General features: G+C 57.4%; 2 protein-coding genes across 5 annotated transcripts in view; both read left to right on the top strand.

Annotated features, from left to right (window-relative positions):
* The window catches only part of TOP1 (DNA topoisomerase I), a 66,929-nt gene extending 61,273 nt beyond the window's left edge, over positions 1-5,656 (top strand). For both annotated transcript variants that reach the window (XM_084538367.1, XM_084538368.1), the window contains 6 exons: positions 66-134; positions 787-901; positions 1,638-1,765; positions 2,812-2,906; positions 3,687-3,836; positions 4,221-5,656. In XM_084538367.1, coding sequence (XP_084394493.1) covers positions 66-134; positions 787-901; positions 1,638-1,765; positions 2,812-2,906; positions 3,687-3,836; positions 4,221-4,323 — 660 coding nt within the window. In that variant the 3' untranslated portion in view covers positions 4,324-5,656. The remainder of the gene's footprint in view (positions 1-65; positions 135-786; positions 902-1,637; positions 1,766-2,811; positions 2,907-3,686; positions 3,837-4,220) is intronic.
* Positions 5,657-9,644: 3,988 nt separating this feature from the next.
* PLCG1 (phospholipase C gamma 1) overlaps positions 9,645-20,174 on the top strand; it is a 38,772-nt gene continuing 28,242 nt past the window's right edge. For all 3 annotated transcript variants that reach the window (XM_084538350.1, XM_084538349.1, XM_084538348.1), the window contains exon 1: positions 9,645-9,915. In XM_084538350.1, coding sequence (XP_084394476.1) covers positions 9,711-9,915 — 205 coding nt within the window. In that variant the 5' untranslated portion in view covers positions 9,645-9,710. The remainder of the gene's footprint in view (positions 9,916-20,174) is intronic.

Here is a 20,174-nt window from a genome sequence, read left to right as displayed (position 1 = left end):
GTGTTGCTTCTACCTAGCACTGTTCAGTCCAAGTGCCTTAAGATGCGTGTTTTGTCTTCTTGCAGGTTTTTAAGAATCTCCAGTTGTTCATGGAGAACAAGCAGCCTGAGGATGACCTCTTCGACCGCCTCAATGTAAGCACGTAGTTACTGGTGAGGAATGGTGGTAGAGCACCAGGCTCACTCCGCACCAGGCAATAACAGCTGCTCTGTTCCAAAAATGGTTTCAGTGGCAGATTTTGTTTCTCTTTTATTTCAGAGCTGTCCTGGGTGACCTGAGTGAAAGACACACACCTGAGTGAGAGTCTCTCTCAATCTGGTGTCTGTATTGCTCACTGTGCCTGCAGGTTCCTGAACTGATGGGCTTTGGCCCTGTGGAGCTTGGCTGGCTCTGACATGGAAAGGTTTTTTCAAAATTCAGAAAAGATGATTGTGAGTTGACAGATTTTCAAATGCCATCCCTGATTGCACATTTGGCACTGTGGGAGCACTGTGGTGGTTTAAGCACCTTCCCTGGGATGGGACAGGCATGTCCCTACCTACTGGGAACCAAAACCTCTACAATGAAGAAAATTTGACTGTTTATGATACTTGATCCTGGTCTAATACTTGCTGGTTCTTTATTCACTTTTCCTGGGGTTTCAGTGAAGTTTTGGACATTGGGTGTCAGGTCTGAGTCCCCTAGCTAGGTTTTGGCTGTGAACTGTGTGTCTTCATTAGCAGTGGGTCCAGAGGTTTCACTACTGAAGTCAATTCTAATGCTGTCATCTTTTTTCTGCTTCTTTAGACCAGTATCTTAAATAAACATCTTCAAGACCTTATGGAGGGACTGACAGCCAAGGTATTCCGTACTTACAACGCCTCCATCACGCTACAGCAGCAGCTCAAGGAGCTCACTAATCGTAAGTCCTGTCCTTGCAACTGTGAGAGGAACAGCTCCCATCCTGCAATCCAGACCTGCCTTCCTCAGCTTAACCTTCTATCTGCATACCACCGCCTGGTTGCAGTTCTCCCAGTGTAAATGTCAAACAGCCGATGTCTGACCAAAAATCTGCTGCCAATCTTTTTGGGATAGCTGAGCAGCCCAGCACTGGGGCAGTGCAAAGCTCATCTGTGAGCATACTGTGGTTTGCCTGCCAAGATATGCCTGGCTTTTACCAAATCTTTCATTTGTTTCCTCTTAGCTGTAAAAGGCTGTATGTGGCAGGCAAGGCAGATACAGCTGTAACAGCCCCATGTTTCTTGGTTGCTCATTAATAACTTCTCTGCTGAGCACTGCTCACTTGCACTTCAACAGCTTTACGAAATGGACACGTTTGGAGTAAACTGAAGTCCAACAGCATCTTGAGCAGTATGGTCATGCTGCCCTCTTCTCACTCTGAGCATGGATGTGCTTCCCCTGCCTCCTGAGTGGCAAATGTCTTTGTTGCTATTGATGGAACCAGCACAGAAAGTTAGGGTTTGGGATGGAAGTGGTCAGGCTCTTGGCACCGTGGTTAGAGACGTGTTGAGACGGTTCCATCAGAGAGCGAGGTCACTTCTGCAGTGACTGTGAGCTTGCAGGGATGGTGGGGTGCTGGCTGGGACTCCTTGGCCCTGGAGAATACCAGTTGTTCACCACTTTCTTGTACTTTGCAGCGGATGATAACATCCCAGCGAAGATCCTTTCCTATAACCGTGCCAACAGAGCGGTTGCCATTTTGTGTAACCACCAGAGGGCTCCGCCGAAGACCTTCGAGAAGTCCATGATGAACCTTCAGAGCAAGGTACTCTGAGTTGCTGCATCTCACAAGTCATGTTTCCTTTCAGATGGGGAAAAATGGAAGCAGAGCCTGCTCTCCCCTGTCAGGAATTGATTAGTGTTACATTAGAGATGGGCCTGCTGGGAGAGGCAGACTCTAGAAGCACAATATTGAGCTGAAAGGACCACACTTCAGTTAGTCATCTTTTACTAGTAAAGACCAAGACCGGACCCTTTATCTGCCCTTCATCACATAGCTGCCATCAAAATTTCAGGGCAGCAGCCCAGCTCTGATCTGCATCCCCTAAAGGGCCCAGAGTGGACATTTGTTCCTACTGCGTGAATCCCGGGCCCCTGTCAGTGCAGGCTGTGTACGTGGTGCGTTACGCCCCTCTGACCTGACCTCTTCCTTTGCAGATTGTTTCTGGTGAAGGCCATGAGGTCCAAAGGGGTTAGGTCTGTTCCTGGTCTGGCGTTAGAATAACCTTCACATAAGGAATTCTGGTTTGGCACTGCAGTGACCCCTGCTTCTGTAACACCTAACATGGCTGCCTTCACCCTAGATCTTAGAGCCTGGGGAATGGTTGAAGGGGCTGAAAAATGCTAAATCTCCCTGAATTCTAAACTTACCAGAGGAGAGCTGCCTGAAGCCTTAACAGTTTTCAGCCTGTAGGGTTTGGTGGCAAGAACCCATCCCTGCTGAGGGAACAAGGATCATCCTTCTGTGGTGCCATCAGAGCTGGTACTGGTGGGACACGCTGGAGACACACTTGGGTGTAGCTGTGTGAGAAAGCTTCCAGTAGCTTTCTGTCAGCACCACCTTGTCTTTGGCCCTGTTTTGGGGGAACACAATACTAGGGCCCTGTTTTCTGAGGGGAACTTTTCACCACGATAGGACTTGCAGCAAACTGAAAGGCTAGGCACCCAATTGTGCTGCAGAACTGTGTCTGAGGGCTGATAAATTCTGACAGTGCTCACAAACACGCTCCCTTGGTCATGCTGTCCAGGGGTGACCACCACAGTTGTCTGCAGCTTGTTCACAGTGCTGCCCTCTGGTTTTGCCTCTCCTAGATCGATGCCAAGAAGGAGCAGTTAGCTGATGCCAGGAGAGAACTGAAAAGCGCCAAAGCTGATGCCAAGGTCCGGAGGGATGAGAAGTCTAAAAAGTAAGGCTGGTGTTACGAGGCTGTGCAATGCTCCCAGTACTTTGAGCTCCCGATGGGTGCTTCAGCCCTGTGTTCTGTTTCCCCAGCCTGTGATCCAGGAGATTTGGGAAGACTTTCTCAAGCTTTCTTGTCCCCTCTTTCTTCTGTGCATGAAGAAATGGCCTTCAAGCTGAGGAGCATAGGGTGTCTCGACACCGCAGTTCCTCATGTGGCCACTAGCGTTAGTCTGCACTGTGTCCCTGAGCACCCGCCAGTGCCACGGTAGCCACCCTGCCGCCCAGGACCAAGCAAAGTAATGGATCGAGCGTGCAACATTGCCATCTTTAAGGGGAGCCAGGAGTTACCCACTTGCAAATGCACTTTCCTGGATCCTGCTCTGCTCTGTTGGAAGCTCACAGTGCAGACGTTGTGCGCGCTCTGTGGAATAGTCACAGGGGTCCTGAGTTAAGGGAGTTCTGAAGGCAGAATCTCTGTGTGACTTTTAGAGAGGGAAAGTTGGGCTGGATTTAAAGCAGGCGTAGTGTCAGTATAGTTGAGGCTGTTGCTTCCAACCCTTTAAAGCAAAACTGCTGCTTAGGATTTCTGCGCTGCCTCTTTGAAAACGTCTATTCTTAATTGCATGTGCTGATTGTTTTGTGTCATTATCTGTGCTGACACAACTGCCTTTTGAGGCTGGTGGCATTGCTTACCTTGAGCAGGGTCCCTTTGCTTTCCTGCAGTGCTGCTGTCTCAAGCCCAGTAGGGCATCAGGCATTAAATATTTTTCCTCCCTCACCCCAGGACAGTGGAGAGCAAGAAGAAAGCAGTGCAGAGGATTGAGGAGCAGCTGATGAAGCTGGAGGTTCAGGCTACAGATAGGGAGGAGAACAAGCAGATTGCCTTGGGCACCTCCAAACTCAACTATCTGGATCCCAGGATCTCTGTTGCTTGGTAAGTTCTGCCCTGGGCGGTGCTGGAGGGAACTGCTCCTTCCCCTGTGTGCAAGGGCTGTGGCTGAGAGCAGTGCCCCCGTGCACAGAGAGACAGAGCTCTGTGGCCTTCCCTGACATGCTAAAATGGTTTTGGGAAGCTTTAAACAAATCTCTTGGGGCAGCTGCCACGTGCCAGCCCCTGCCAGCACTGCACTGGGAGGTGGTGGGTCAGAGATCCTGCAGGGTGTGCGGCTGGGAGGCTGCTCCTGCTCAGCTGGGTGGTTTGCCTTGCAGCAAAGCAGAGCTAGGAAGGTGCTGGGGGGGAAGCAGAGCAGCTCTGCTGCGCCACGAGGGGTTGGGGGCCTGTGTTGTGCTCACTCTAACAGCATCTCCTCTTCTGCAGGTGTAAGAAGTGGGGAATTCCTATAGAGAAGATATATAACAAAACCCAGCGAGAGAAATTCGCCTGGGCTATCGACATGGCAGAGGAAGACTATGAGTTTTAACCTGTTTTTAATGAGCTGAATGTTATGGGGGAAAGAAAAAAAAAAAAAAGGGGGAGTAGCCTGGTTTTTAGGAAGATTGATAAACTGTGAGCCTTACTTGTCCTTGGATATACTGGGGAAGGGGGAGGAAAGGGGCAAGTGAGCATCAGATAAAACAGCCAACATCTTGTAGAAAGCATAACCTGGAAATATCCTAAAGGAGCTGAGCCAGTTGTCCTATGGACAACTTATTTAAAAATGTTTCAGAGATCCAAATTCTAGCTGTCTGGTTTGTGTGGTTTTTCTCTTGAGGCAGAGCAAGTGGATGGGGGATTTGTCAACCTTCCGCCAGGCAAATTCACCATCACACTGAGAGCGTGGGAATCTTTAGCTACTGTATACAAAATCCAATTATATTGGTGCGTTTTTACAGTTAGGGTTTTGCAATAACTTCTATATTTTAATAGAAAATGGACTCCTTAACCCCTGCCCTTCCCCTCCCCCTCCCGCCCCATTTCAGAATTTAACAAAAAAAAAAAAAACAAAATGTAAGAAACCCAACGCACCTGTTACAGCTGTCACTTACAGTCATGGAAATACCCAATTTTTTTTTAAATTGTCACTTGAAACAGTCGTGGCATCGGAACATGAATTCCAAATATCCACCGCATTTGTTCAAAGCAAAGCGTGATGGGAAATCGGCCTCCTGACTTTTGAGTGTTCCTTTTTTTTTAAAATGTGAATTTTTATTTCTTTTAATTATTTTAAAATATTTAAACTGTCTTTTCTTGATCTTAAAGATCGTGTAGATTGGGGGAGCGGGTGGGGGGGGCCGCGTGATAGGGAGATGTGTGTGAAATCTGAGGACAAGTGAAATCTGCAACAAATGACATTCCTATCACCCTTTGTTCTGAGCACGCTCTGTACACTTCAAGAATATCTACTTTTTAGGTTTGTCAGACTGTTTTACCTTTTTCCCCCTTTTTTTCTAAGCCCCACTCCCCTCTTTTACTTGAAAGATTTTATTGTGTAAAAAGAAGTTTCACAGGTCAATAAATTTCGAGGGAAATGAGCATCGGTCCAAAAAAAAAAAAAGGAAAATAATTAAGATTTTAGGGCTTTTATTTTTTTCTTTTGTAATTGTGTAAAAAAATTTTAAAAAATTAAAAAGCAGAATTTTAATGTGAAACCTTTTTTTGCTATAATCATTAGTTTTAGAGGCATTGTTAGCGTAGTGTGTGTGCGAAGACCATTTCCTGCAGCCTTTCCTCAACAAGTATCTTCTATTTTTATCATGAATTCCCTTTTAATCAACTGTAGGTTATTTAAAATAAATTCCTACAACTTAACTGAGTGTTGGCGTCCGTGTGTTCTTTCACCTCAGGCCCTGGGCCGAGGTCCCCGGTCCTGCCCCTAGCTTGGGGGGCTGTCAGGCCTGATGCCACGCCGGATGGTCCCAAAAATGGGGCTGAGCCCCTGTCCCTGCAGCCCCGTAGAGCGGCTGCTGCCTCCACGGTGAGGCCCTGGAGCCTCGCTCGTCCCACCAGGGCTGCAGGGAGGATGCTGAGCGCATGGCAAGGTGCGTGTGGAGGGATCAAGCAACGTGTCTCCACCAGGGATGAGTTGTGTGTGGGTTCAGGAGGATGCCAGGGATCAAAAAATGAAGCAGCTGGCTGCAGCTGGCTTCTTGGAGGGGACGAGGCTTCCCAGGGCAGCTGGAAGCAGTTGCTGCAGTGCTTTAACTCCTTGTGCCTTGTGCCGAGCCATGGTGGCCCCGTGGGCATCTCTGCTGTGGTGCTGCCGTGGTTGGTTCCCAAATCTTGGCTGCTCTCCCTACGTGGCAGCGTGCTTCCCTGGCTTTGTGCAAACCGCAGTGAAACAGCAGCAGCCTGACCTGCCGAGCTCGCCTGGCGCAGAGCTGCTGGGGCCCTGCGCTCACCTCGTCCTGTGAGCCCCGAGCTCCTGGCGTGCTCTGCTGCCTTCCACCAGCCCTGGTGCTGGGGAGCCGAGCCTGGAGCAGACCCCGGCCCCTTCCCCGAGGCTGGAGCAGCACTTTGGGGGCTCCCAAACCCCCCAGGGGTGGCTGTGGTGTCAGGCCCAGCCCTGCCGCCTCTCCCCAGCCTGCCCCAGCTCCCTGCCGTGCTGGTCGGAGGTGCTTTGTTGTGGCTGCGAAGCCTCACGGCTTGGCAGCAGGCAGCGTTTGCTCTCTGGGGCCTTTCCAAGGTGCAGCGGAGAAAATGCCAACTGACGAGGAAAAGGGCTCATTGTGCTCCCAACCTGCCCGTGCCTGGAACAATGCGGCCCGTAAAAATATCCTTTCTATTTATACAGCTTGCCCGAGTGAACCTCCCGGATCCCGTGCTGCTGAGCAGGGGAAAAGTGCTTCTCCCTCCCCTGGCGGCTCGGTGTTGATGGAGAAACGCCCGGGAAGCTGCTGCGTCCTGCTCCGCGTCCCACCAGCACCGCCCTGGAGTGCCCAGTCCTCACCTGCTGGGGTGCCCCCACCTCGGGGTGCCCCCGCTGCTGGCATCACGGGGGGGCCTCCTGCTCCCTGTGCCACCGGGGGGCTTTTGGGGTCACCTGGGGGACGGCTGGGCCAGGCGTGCGGCTCCTCCGGCTCCCAGCTGGAGGGGGGGAGGTGGGTTTGGAGCAGGGGGACCGCAGCCCTGTGCCCGTGACCCAGTTTGTGCTTGGCAGTGAAGGAAACCGAGGCAGCGAGCGGTGACGTGACCAGAGCAGGGGCAAAACGCCCCTAAACTGGACCCCGTGTGCTGCAAACCCCGCTGGCTGCGGCCCCATCCCCCTCGGAGCCTTACGGGCTGCAAATTGGAACCAGGTGAAGGCAGGAGGTGAAAGAAAGTGCGTGTGCCTCGCAGCCACACCGGGCAGCGGGCTCAGGCTGGGGCAGGTTTCCCCTCAGGTGTTTTACAGAACCCAGCGGGGCTCTGAAGAGCCTGGAAGGGGCAGTGGGACCCCAGGGGGAGTGGGCTCGGGGGGCACTCGTGCAGCAGGCACCGTGCCAGCATCGCCGGCTGCGTGGCCCCAGCGGGTTTGCTGAGTCCATCACGGGCAGGAAACCTCCTCGTGCTGCCCTGTGGCTGCTCCCAGCTCCCCGGGATGGGGCAGTTCAGCACCACCGCCCCTAAGGCGCTCCAGGACTCTTTCTCCAATTGCTGCGGGGCCAGAAAAGCTCTACCCCAGGTGGTTTTTCTCAGCTGTTGGGTTGGTTTTTCACTTGCCCACGCTGGGGGCTGTGTTTCCAAGTGCAGCAGTGCAGAACAGATGGGGAACAAATAAATAACCCAGGGGGTTCACCTCTCCTGGGGACTGTGAGGTGCTTGGGCACCTCCTCGCGGCACGTGGTCCCCAGGGTTTTGTGGTGGTGCTGGGGCACTCGTGTCAGAGGGATGGTGAACCAGGGTTTTGTTTCCCTGGGTTTTGCTCCCCAGCCCCAGAGCGAGGCCCTTCTCCAGACAGCGCCTGCGAGGAGACGTGCAGCGAGTTCAAGGGGAAATTTCTCCAAAAGCAAAGCGCCCCCAGCCTGACCCGCTGCACCCCGACCCCGGTGAGGGGAGCTGGGCTGGGACAGCCGGGCCCCGAGGGAGGTTTCTGCTGGGGGCGATCGCTGCTGCCCGGAGCAGGAGCCGTGCGCTGAAGGATGCTGGCAGGCAGCAGGCAAACAAAAGCGGGTTTGCGTGCTGCAAAATTAAACTGTGAAATTCCTCGGCACGCAGCAGCATCGCGGACGCTGGAAGATTATGCAAGCCTACAAAGCGATTAGGCAAACTTGGGGAAGAAAAAAATCCCAGCCAAGACACCTCATCGCAAGGCACCACCGCCTGCAGGAGCGAGCCAGGTCTGCGGAGCCAGGGGGGCGACATGGGGGGCTCGGGCTCCCCGGCAGCATCTGCTGATGCTCTCCGTGAGCCAGCCCAGGAGGTGTTTGGGAGCAAGGCGGTCACCTTTTCTGCTTCTTCGATGGCCACGCTCCCTGCTCAGGTTTTGCCCTCAAAAACAAGGGTGTGCCCGTAACGCTTGGCTATTTTAAGGGCTCTGGGAGCCGGCTGCTTCCTGCTGGTCCCGAGCGGGGCCGCTCCACCAGCAAGGAGCAGCTTCCCTGGGGAGCAGGGGGCCGGGACAGGGCCTCCCCCCGGGCTGGGGGCTCACCCGACTGCCTCGCCAGCACTGTCACATACCGGTTAGGTTGTGGGGCAGGTCCAGGCTCTTTTCCCGCTGTTTGTCCTTTCCTGCCTTCCTAATGCCCTAGAATTGGGTAGGATCCTAAACTGGGTAGGATCCTAAACTGGGTAGGATCCTAAACGACTGTGAACCTTGTAGGGCTGCTCACGTGTGTCCCTGTGAAGCCTCCACGCGGGGGTACATCCCATCAACCTCCCCCGGTGCTGACCCCTGCCCACCCCACGCTGCTCTCTGGCACCTGGGCCGTGCTCGCCCTCGCTGCCTGCTGCCAGCCACCAAACCCCAGGAAACCGCGGGCTTTAACCACACAAACGGAGCACAGCACCCCGAAACGCTGCCGAATCCAACTAATTCCCTTGCAAAACCCTGGTTTTGTGTCCCCTCCGCCTTGGCCCAGGCCCCCCACGCCGAGCGGCCCCGTTGGCCGCCCCCCGCTATGGGGCACGGCCGTGGTCCCGCACGGCTCCTGCAGCTGTTTGGCAGCCGCACATCTGCCGGCCAGCTGAGCCCAGCTGTGGGGCCGGGGGGCTGCCTGGGGGGTTTGGGGGGGCTCTGCCCCAACCCCGTGCCGCCGCCTGCTTCTCCCGGTGTCCCCAGGAGCAGCTTGGCCCCCCCATTTGTCCCCCAGAAGATCTGATTTGGGTCCAGCTGCCGGTGCAATGCTTGTGGGGATCTCTGGGGACCTGCAGCCCCCCGTTTCCCTGAGTGTCCCCATAAAATTGAGGCCCCCCACGGGTGCCCGTGCCCCCCGGAGCACGAGGGGCGCTGGGGTGGGAGCGCGAAGCTCCAGGGGCTGCGCCGAGGGGCGATGCCGTGCGGCCCCCCAGTGCCATGAGGAGGCTGCGGCGGGACCCTGTCACCCCCCGGAGCCCCCCACCGGCTGTGCCGCGCACCCCACGGCCCCCTGAGAACCCCACGCGTGTCCCCCCCACACCCCCGGGAGCTCCCCAAGCGCGGCGCGGGATGCGCGGAGCCTCCCCGGCCTCAACCTCCCCGCGCGTGGGGGCGGGCGCGCCGCGAGGGCTCCGCGCTCCTCCTCCTCGCTCCTCCTCCTCCTCCCCTTCCTCCTCCTCCTCCTCCTCCTCCTCCTCCTCCTCCTCCTCCTCCCCGCCGGCCGGGCGGGCACGGGGCGCGGCGGCGGCGCTGCGGGCGCTCCCGCTCCCGCTCCCCTTTGTTCGGAGCTCAGCGGCTGGAGGCTGCGGGTGCCGATGGCGGCCGGGCCGGGCAGCGGCTCCGGGGGGGCTCCCAGCGAGGCGGAGGCCGCTCACCTCTGCCGCAGCTTGGAGGTGGGCACCGTCATGACCCTCTTCTACTCCAAAAAGTCGCAGCGGCCCGAGAGGAAAACTTTCCAGGTGAAGCTGGAGACCCGGCAGGTCACCTGGAGTCGAGGCTCCGAGAAGACCGAGGGAGCCGGTGAGTGAGCGGGGGGGGGGGTGCGGAGCCTCCCCCCGGGCTCCCCTCGACCCCCCGGGATCCCCCCTGGGCTCTCCGGGCTCCCCCCGGGCTCCCTCGCAGCCCCCCGGCCGGGGGGAGCCGGCGCAGGGCAGGAAAAGCAGGGACGAGGCTTTCCTGCTTCCTGGCTGGGGGGGGGACACACACGCAGCCCCTCGGCTCCCCGGAGCTGCCCTCGGTGGGGAGGGGAAAAAAAGGGAGGAAAAACTAAAAATCAAAACCTAAAAAAAAAAAAAAAAAAAAAAAAGGAGCGAGCAGCGCTGCGCGCCCGGCATCCCCGCGGGGCACAGCAGGCGATGATGGGGACCTTGGATGCTGGTGGTGCCCGCGGTTTGGTGGTGCCCGGGGGGTGCCCAAAGGCCTCCAGCGGGCTCCAGCAGCCTCCTGCGGCCCTGAGCCCCGAGGGTGGGCACGGAGCGGGCACCCTGCCCCTGCTGATGGCACCTCGGGGCTGTGACAAGGACAGAAAGGAGGCACGGGCACTCGTTGGAGCTCTTTGGGGGTTGCATCTCGGAGCAACAGATGAGAGGAAGCAGAAAGCCCACAAGCCCAAGGGCTGTAACGTGGTTCCTGCCCCCTCGCATCTGCCCTGGGATGCTGTGGGGTCAGGGGTGGTGGTGGCGGTGCAGGGATGGGGGCAGAGCAAGGGGAAAGGATTTGTAAGAGCCGTGAGTGTGAAACCACGGAGATAGGTGGGAAGGGGGAGAGGAGGGAGGCCCCGCACTAGGAAACTTCCAGCCTCGGTTTCCTTGGCTTTGCTCTTTGTTTTTTTTTGTTCTTTGAACTCCCCGTCCCACCCCGAGCGTCCCTGTTTGGCGATGGGGTGCTGGCCTCGGTGGAGGTCGGTGTCTTCTGCTGGCCCCGAGCAGCAAGGTTGGAAACTTGGAGTCTCAGCGGGGCCTCCAGTGAAGGCCGGAGGTGGAGGCGCTGCCTGTGCCTCTGCAGCGGGACCCCGAAATGCCGGGGCTTCCAGGCTGGGGCTTCGGTTCTCCTGCCCACCTGGGAGCCTTCTGGCTTCTCCCCAGCAGCATCTCCAGGCTCATCTGGAGGGAGACGTGGGCCCCGTCGATGTTTCGGTGATGCCGAGCTCCCCAGGGAGCTTTAGAGCAGCGGGAGCAAGGGAGGAGCCTGAGGTTCTCCGTTTGCCCAGGATTTACGGCATGTTTAAATGTCACCAGTTTTAAGGCATGGTTAAAAGCCACCAGTTCGTGGTGGTGTCCGCGGGGGACTGATGTTCCTGCTGGCCTCCTGCGGGCAGACCTCAGCACCTGCTGGAGCCTCAGGGGGGCTGGGACCTCACCTCGTGGTGAAGCTCTGGCTTCTGTACCAAAGCTGAAGCAGCAACGATGGCCGTAACCTTTTGGCACAGCGAGGTGGGAGAGGGCGTTACGGCGGAGCTGCCATTTCCCCAGCCCCAGACTGGGCTCCTCCGGTGTTCCCCAGCCCCTCCTCTTGCCCTGCTGCCTTTGTGGGACTTCCTGCAGGGAAGTGTGGCAGCTCCAGGTGGATTTAAGGGGTTGTGTGCTTGAACAGTGCCCGTTGTGCTGACACGGTGTGCGGGCAGGCCAGGCAGTGCCATGCTGCTGGTGTCCAGCGTTACCAGGCAGTTGGCCAGTTCCCCCAGATCATGGGATTTGGTTTCTGGGTGGAAAAGGGATGCCTGGGGAAACCCAGCTCCGTTTGGCATGGGAAATGTGCTGGCTTACTGCCCTCCTGGCTCATCCCACCCATAACCAGTGCAGTGCTCACGTGGCCATGGCGTGAACTGGACGGGGAGCTGATCTGGGGCGAAGCTTCCAGCCCAGGGAGCTCTGACCACCATGCTGGGCTGGGAGCAGGAGGCTGGGGCTGAGAGGGTTGGGGATCGGTCCCTGCTGGTGTACTGCCCGGGATATAGCTCCCGTGTGTGTGCAGCTGTGAGCCAAGCCGAGCAGGCGGCTGTCAGGAGGTGTGATGTGCCTGGGCGTGGAGCAGCATCTCCGCCGGGCAGCGCCGGGGGGTCTGCAGGTCACCAACTGCAGAGCTTGTGGGTCAGGGATGAACGGTCCTGTGTTTCCTGAGGGATGGAGAGCGGAGAGGAGGAGCTTTGGATGCCCCTGGACGCAAGTTGGTTGTCTAAGTAGGAATGATCCTGTGGATTTTTATCCGTTTTGGAGCAGGAGAGCATCTGCGTTGTGTCACAGAGGTCTCAGACTTGGGTTGCATCTGTGCAGGCTCTGTGTCTCGGTACAGGGCCTGTCTCCCCGAGCACCCCAGATCTGTGCTCTGCCCCTGGCAGGCTTAGCAGAAATGAGCTGTGCATTGTTTGGGCAGTGCCAGGGGACCTGGCTCCACCGCCCACCTCACTGCGGGACCGGGGGCTGCAGCTGGGGAAGCCCCACACTGCGTGGGAGGCAGGGCGAGGAGCGGCAGGGGGCTTGTCCCCGGGTGGCCTTGGGCACCTGGACTGAGTCTGTGGCATGCCAGGAGGAGAGGGCTCACGGGCACGGCCCTTTGGTGCTCCTTGGTGCGGTGCTTCCAGGTTCAGAGCATCCGTGGCAAAGCCCGCAGTGGCTCGTGCTCTTAGTGGCAGTGAGCTCGGGCTCGTGCCTCGGGGGTGGCATCGCCGTCGGTGCTGCTGAGCGCTGGATGCGTGCGCAGAGGCGCAGACGAGCGGGTGCCCGCGTTGTCCCCACCAGACTCACCCACGTCACCTTCTTCCTGCCTGCTGGCCACGCTGCCAGGGCCGGGGGGGACCCTCGCTGGTGGCACAGCCCCCTCCGCGCTCGCTCCGTGACCCTTGTGTAGCGCTTTGTGTGTGCTGCATAAAGAGCCACCCTGTGCGCTGGGCAGCGCCGGCCGTCGGCACGTGTCCCCCCGGGGACTGGCATCCCCAAGCTGGGCACGGGGATGAAAAACCTCTCCTGTCCCATCCGTGCCCCGCCGCCTGCATGGCCAGGAGCTGCTGATGGAGCAGGAGGAGGGGGAGACCTTGGGGGAGCAGCTTGCTTTATAAAGCCATGACTTCCATCTCCCGGGCGGTTTTGAAACCAAAACGATGGGCGAAAAGCAATCCCGGTTCCTGCAAAAAAAAAAAAAAAAAAAAAAGTTGTCATTTTTCAATTCGTATTTGTTTTTATCCAAAGTGGTTTCAGTCAGCTCGAGTTATCAGCGCATTGCTTTCGTGCTAATCACCTCTGCAGAGGGTTTGGCTGTTACGGTGGGAAGAGCTCTACTCATTTTCTCTTCTTTTTGCTAATCATCCAAAGCAAAGTAGAGCTAATCCCTTGAGTCCTTTGTCTTCTATGCATTTTTTTTAAACTTCCTGCGTTATGTAATTCTTTTTTAATGTAAAAGGGTCCTGCCTTCAGAACTTCACGTACTGGGGGGTTAGAGGCCGGTTTCTAATTGATCTGTTTTCCTTGAAACACGTCAGAAAATTCAGAGAGCTTGCTCAGAGAGCGAGCTGAAAATTTGGAGCAGATGTTTGTTTTATACGGGAGAGAGAGGGGGGGAAAAAAAAAACACCTCGAGAAAACCCTGGATGCATTCTTGCTTTCAGTGAAATGAGCTCAGTCCCGTGGAGGTGGAGGGAAGCCATCACGCCAAGCCCAGGCCAGTGCAAAAGAAAAGGCAGGAGCAGTAAAATACAAATACTACAAAGCGACTGAAGGGCAGCTCACGCTCACCTCGTCCTTGGGAGCTATGTGCCTCGTTCGTTAACCCACCAAGGCACAGCAAAAGAAAAAAAAATTAAGCCATCCAGATTAGCTTTGGGGTTTGGAGCCTTTGGGATTCAAGCAGGAGTGGCTTTGGGGAATCAGCAGGCTCTGGAGTGGGCCCTGTGTGGGGAAGCCCAGGTTGGTGTGCTGAGACCTGTGCTCTGTGCTCCTGCTGTGGACTTGTGGTGTCCGTCTGTCTGGCTCCTTCCTTTGCCAGGCGGCCCCGTGCAATGTGTTGGGTTTTTATGGGTTTTAAACCCACTAACGCAGACGTGCTGGGGAGGTTCTGTGCAGCTTTGGGAGGGTGAGCGGCAGCCAGGCTGGGGACCCCAATACTCCCATCTTTAAGGAGCAGCGATGAGGCCAGCCCGCTCCGAGGGCAGGCAGTGGGGTGCTGAGCACGGTGAGAAGCATCCAGAGGAGCTGCATCTGAACAGTGCCTTTCAGAGGAGCCCCTCGTGCTCTTGGTGCCATCAGCTCCCATCTCCAGGAGCAGCTCCGCTGCAGGGTTTCCTAAGTGGCTGTTAACGTGCCCTGCCCGTGAGCCTCACACTCATCCAGCACGGCCGGTGACCTTTGCTGCTCTTTTCCTGAGCCTCCTGGTCTGCAGCGCGGGGTGGCCGCTCCTATCAGTGCTGGCAAAGCGTTCTCTCGGCCCCGTTATCTAATCGGGGCGCTGCGAGCACCCCGCCGGCCTGCGGCTGCCGGCAATACCCATCGCCGGCCCCCAGGCCCGGGGGAGCAGGCGGGCGGCCTCCTGCCTATCTGGCAGATTGCAGGGGGAGGAGAAAAGGCTCGCCCGCAGTCTCAGCGGGAGTCGGTGCTGAAGTCCCCGTCCCCAGGCGGTGCGTGTGGCAGCGCAGGTTTGGCCACCGGGTCGTAGCCAAGGTGCAGCCTTCGTCTGGTTTTTGTGGCCCTGGGAGCGCAGGCACTGCTCCTCCTCAGCTGAGACGTTCTCCTGCAGAGCTCCGGGGCTGCTGTGTCCCCTGGGAGGTGACCGAAGTGACACTGCTGCACTGCGATGGGGACACAGAACAGGGACGCATCCCCTCGGAGTCATCCATGGGCCGGATTTGGCTTCCTGTGTTGAGCGCAGCCGTGAGCGTGTCACTGCTGTGAAGATGCGGAGCGGGAGAGGAGGTGCCATGGACGAGCCACCAGCTTCTCAGGGAGCTTTTTTTGCCCTGAGCTGCCACCGTGTGAATGCTCCTACGGTGCTGTGAGCACAGCAGGAGCCCTGCGAGTGCAAGCACGCACCCTGTAGCTGAACCTTCTCCTGGTGTCCTGCCCTGAAGGGCTGCAGTGGCTGGTGGACAGTAGCGATGAGGCTGCTGGAGCTCGAGCACATCCGTGTGTCCGTGCCCAGAGCGGGACCCCACTCAGATCGCTGCAAGCACCAGCGCTGGGCATCTCCTCCGGGTGTTCTCGGGGTCAAAGGAGCCAGCAGCGCTGCCACCAGCGGGGACGGGGCTGGGTGTGCTGCGTGCTGTGTGCCCCTTCCTGGGCGAGAGCTGGCGCGAGGTGGGGGGCTATGGGAGGGTGCACGTGGTGCAGGAGGAGCTCACGGCCCCTGGTGGGGACATGCAGGGCTTCAATCGCAGGAAAGAATGCGTGGCCAGGAATTTAAACCATTGGCTAAACCTTATTGCATAATAGAAGGAAATGGGTGAAATCAGTGGGGAAGGGTGTTTTTTTTCTTTTTTTTTTTTTTTTTTTCTCTGGTGTGCTCTCAGGTTTAAGGGCGGTGGAAATCAGTGAAATGAAAATGTAAGCCCTTAAAGTGCTTTGGAAAAGTTATCCCCCTCCCACCTGCATCCCTTCCCCTTGGCCTGACAAATTCGGAGAGCTGGTGGTGGAAGGATGCTCCGAGAGAGAAACTGGCACAACGTGTGCCTGGAGCAGGATGAAGGCAGCAGGTACTGCAGAAAGGTTTCTGCATTTGACAGGTACCTGCGGCTGTATGGAGAAAATTATTTGGTATCTGAAAGCTGGATGCTCACGGAAACCTGCAGCCGTTCGAGCAAGCTCGTACTGGAGCGGCTGGGCGGCTCGTTTCCGTGTTTGGTGGTGGCTCTCTCTTCCTGGTGTCACGTATGGGATCGCCCTAACATCTCGCACATCCTCTGTGCAGCCATGAAGCCCTGCCACGCGCAGGGACGGCTTTGGTGTGCTCTCAGCTCTCCTCTGCTCGTCTTCTGCCGCCGAGGTGTCCCCCTGCCCAGAGCCATCAGGAAGGGGGCACGGTGACAGCAGCCGCTCCCAAGGAGGCTTGGCAGTGCTGGAGAAAGTTTCTTTCCTCCAAATGGTTTTAGTGCTTAAGTTTTGTGCTTTGAGGATTTTTGTGTTGCACCAAGAGCTGCTTGTCGGGGGAAACAGCCTTTTTTTTTTTTTTTTTTCTTTTTTTCTTTTTGAGAGAGATTTTTGATGCTGATTCAGATTAGAAACTTCGGTTTCTGAAAATTTTCTGCCCTTCCTAAGGCTGCAGGGTGGGGTGGCACTTCTACAGGGCAGCCTTCGCTCAGCTGGCTTTGCTTTTTATCCCTCCTTTCCTGGCACTGCCCATCTCCAGGCACCTCAGTGCAGCCCCAAGCCACGCCAAGGTGGTGTGGGGCCCTCTCCCAGCTGTGATGGAGCTGCAGCCCCTGCCGGCATTGCAGGGGGCAGGGGTGGGCACAACTCAGCCTGCAGCGTGAAACAGGGCTTCTGGGGTGAAGTCATTTCTGCCCCTAAACAGCAAAAGGCCGAGGGATGGAGCATCTCATGGAAGCTGGCAACGTGAAGTCTTGGAGGAGCCAGCAGAGCTTTACGAAGCTGACAGCTTGCACTCTGAAGTCTCACCAAAACTGGGATTTTAAATTGCTTTTCGTGCTGAGTGTGTGGTCGGGTGGCTTTTCAGCTCCATTTGGAGCTGTGCATTCTGGGTTTAGCTGGCTGGAAAGCCACGTAAAACCATCCAGACTCGAAAATGGACCTTCCTCTTGCTTTCCTCTGCAGCTCGTACCTTCTATTTACAAAAACTTGTGGTTCTGAGGTTTCAGTCAATAATCCCTTCTCGTGTTGCTAATGCGGTGCCCAGGAGCGTGCCTGGCGTTCTGCAGGCAAACCAGCCCGCATTGTTGTTTTAAAGATTTTCCAGACAAAGGTCGCAATCCGGCAAGTGAGCTCCCACAAAGGGGATGCTTTGCTGAGCTGACTTTGCCTGCAGGCCTCGAGGATGAGGAGGGTGGCAGCGCTGTGGCAGAGAAGTCAGAACTGTGCCTGTTGGGCTATTTTTCTCCCCCACCCCTGTTGCAAAGGCATTTACTTTCTTGAGCGTGACTTTTTTTTTTGTCTTGACATATGAAATCCCCACTCCTGGGTTGCTGCAGGCTGCCGTGCTCTCCGTGGTATCATTTTGCATCCTCAGGTGTGAAGCATGTGGTGCTGCCACGCTGTCTTCTGCCACCAGGCTCACCTGGCTGCCGTGCCCCTGGGCTGCCGCAGCACCCGGCGCCTGGTCGTGTCCCTGCCACAAGTCCCCTGCCTCACCCCAAGGCGTGTTGCAAAATTCCCATTTCTTTTCCCCAAACCCTGTAAGGATCTATCAGTGCTGGGACCACACCAGCCAGGGCTTGAAACCAAGGTCGCTCGCCTTCCTGGCAAGCATCTTCTCCACAGTGGGCCCTGGCTGCCGCCCCCTGCGTGGGACAGGAATGTGCCGCCTGGTTTGCAGACCTTTTTGACTCCTTTTGTGACTCTGCCAGCCCAGGGCAGTGGTCGCCTGGGCTGGTTTTGGATGAAGTGATGCGGGCAGGTCGGGCCTGTGTGCCAGGACGAGCGGTTTCTCTGTGTTCCTTGTCCCCGAGACGCCTCCATGAGCGCGCGCGTGCTGGAGAGACATCAAGGCGGGCTGCTCCCCGCGGGGACGCTGGGTAGAGCAGCTGCTCGAGAGGCTTTTTCCTGTTTACTCGCTCCAAGAAGTGCCGGGTAACGTGGTGATTAAAAGACATCCCTCCCGCCTGTGCCTGCGTTGTCCTCCTCCTCCTCCTGGCCCTGTCTGTGGGGTCACGCTGCCGCTGCATCTGCAGAGCGTCATAAAGATGGCGCAGGTTATTTGGTCGCTTTGCTGCGTGCCTGCTGCTCTATTTCCCTCCTCTTCCTCCGCTCTCTGGCTGCAGGGTCTGCTCTGTCGATCATCATGGCTCTCACAGCTGGTGTGCGGGTCCCAGGCCAGGTCCTGGGGTGGGCACAGGGTGTCCAAGGGGACTTTCACCCCTCCGCGCCCTGCCTGCACCCCACGGATCTGCCTTCCAGCTGCCGGAGAGGCACGGGGCCGGGTTTGTTTGCCAAGTGCTCAGGTGCTGCCTGACGACATGGCCTTTCTCTGCAGGAGCTGAGGGCAAGCCTCAGAAAGACCTGGGCTGAGTCAGGCCACGGCAGGTAGCCCATGAGCAGCTCATCAGTAGGGCCAGGCTGGTGAGGAAGGCTTCCTTCGTCCTCCTGTGGCTGGGACACAACTCAGCTCGCAGTGAAGCCTCAGAAAGTTTACTCTTTCTGAGGGGAAAAAAAAAAAAAAAAAGGATTTGCTGTTAACCCTGGCGCAGATCAGTGCATGAGCAGCAGGTCTCTGGTGCTGGGAACCAAATACCTCACAGGTGGCGTTTAAAAAAACACAAGCAGTAGCAGAGTCTGGCTGTGAGGCTGTGAAGACCAGCACCAAGAGCTCCTGCTTCTTCCATGTGAGCTGAAGGTAGCGCCCGTCCTGGGACGTGTCTGCCTGGTGCTGTGCCCAGGTGCCGGGCTGCTCCAGTCACCACAAGTGACTCAGCACCAGGCAGGATCTTTATATAATTCTCTCCTTCCCAATTTTACCCCGGCACTGAGGAGCTCAAGCAGTTGCAGCGACAGGAATAAGCCACCTCGTTGGTGCTCATGTAGTGTTCCGGGTAGCAGTCATCTGTGCTGTGAAGTTATTGTCACGGAAACTCGATTGCGTCGAGGGGTGGGATGGATGACAAGTGAGTCACGGCGTCTGAGCAGCGCTGGCATTTGCTGGGAGTGTGACAAGCCTTCGGTTTCCAATCCTCATCTCTGGGTGAGGAGTCCCCATCCTGGGGACAGCCTGTGGTCACTCTTGTCTCCATGTGCCTTGTGGTGAGCTGTGACGCTCTTGGCACAAGAGCCAAGAACACAAAACCCCCTGGAGAGCTGCAGCGAGCACCCAGCTCCGCCATGGCTCCCAGCTGGGCCTGTTCCCCTCGTGTATGGTGCTGAGGGCTGTGCTGGCAGTGGGGGGGAGGCGTGGGGGTGTCTTAAAGCATCACTTTAAGCTCCAGGAGGGACGTGGAGATGCCGCCTGGCCCCTTGCCTCGCAGACATGGTGCCGTGTCAGGTGCCTCCCCTCCATCGATCCGTCCGCGTCCTCTGCGGTACCTTTCGGATCTGGTTACCACTGCACGTCCCCTCTGCAGGGAGGCTGGAGGAGCTCTTCAGCCTCCCCCATCCTCCCACCCTTTTATTGCCTTTCTGTAAGGCCATTACGCTCCTAGCTGGGGCAGGGCTGAGGGGACGCAGTCCTCAATGCCAGGCAGGGGAAGGTCACCTTGGGGTGGCTCGTGGAGCTGTCCCGGCCCCGCCAGCCACCCAGCAGCACCACTGTGGAGCTTCCTCTTTCCATGTGAGTCAGTGGAAGCTTCTGCCTCTCAAACAGAGCAGGCCGGTGACTGAGGGCTGCCGCCGGCTGTCATTTATCAGGAGAAGGGACGCGTTTCTTTAAAGCAGTGTCCAGGCAGGAAAAACCCGGGGCTCAGCCCGGCTGGTGTTGCTGTTTGGGATGGACGCGCTCCCATGTCCTGCATGGTGCGGGTGCAAGAAGTCTGGCGGCCTTCATGGTGCTGGGCTTGCGTGTGCTGGGGAGCAGGCCTGGCCAGCACCATGGACACCCAGCTTTGGCTTCAGCACGATCCTGGCACAACACCCCCAGCTTCCCTGGACATAATTTCTGTGGAGAACAAGAGGGGGCCCAGGAGCAGCCCCGGAGCAGGGGATGCCATCCGGCTGCCTCCTCCCCATGGGCGGGAGCGGATGTCTCCACCTCAAGGTCCCAGAGGCTCATGAGGCACAGAAGGATTTGGGGAACTGCTGCCTGCAGATCTGTGGGCTCCTGGTGCTTCGTCAGGGGCTTGTGCTGTGGCAGAAACAAGTGGCTATGTCTCAGGGCTGGTGTGCCATGTCCGCTCCCCTGCTTTGCTTGCTGCTGTGGTTTCTTGGCCGCCCCGGCTCAGGGATGGGCCCGCTGCTGCCATGTGCGTGGCACAGTGGGAGGTGCTGGGGGCTGAGGGGTTCCTGTGGCCTGTCCCCATGGGTGCCACCCAGGGGACTGCAGCAGAGGCTGAGGAAGGAGCTGGAGCACCCCACCAGAAGCGGACGCTACCTGGCGTGAGAGCTGGTGCCCTGCTCGGCCGTATGGCGGTGCTGGGGACGTGGCCTGGTCCGCGGGGCAGGGAGGCAGCTCCCGAGCGTGAAGCCGGCCCTCGGAGG

The sequence above is a fragment of the Aythya ferina genome (assembly GCF_964211825.1).
Source record: "Aythya ferina genome assembly, chromosome: 16".
Taxonomy (NCBI): domain Eukaryota; kingdom Metazoa; phylum Chordata; class Aves; order Anseriformes; family Anatidae; genus Aythya; species Aythya ferina.
The sequence above is the reverse complement of the archived record's forward strand: the minus strand, read 5'-3'. Positions and strand labels throughout refer to the sequence as shown.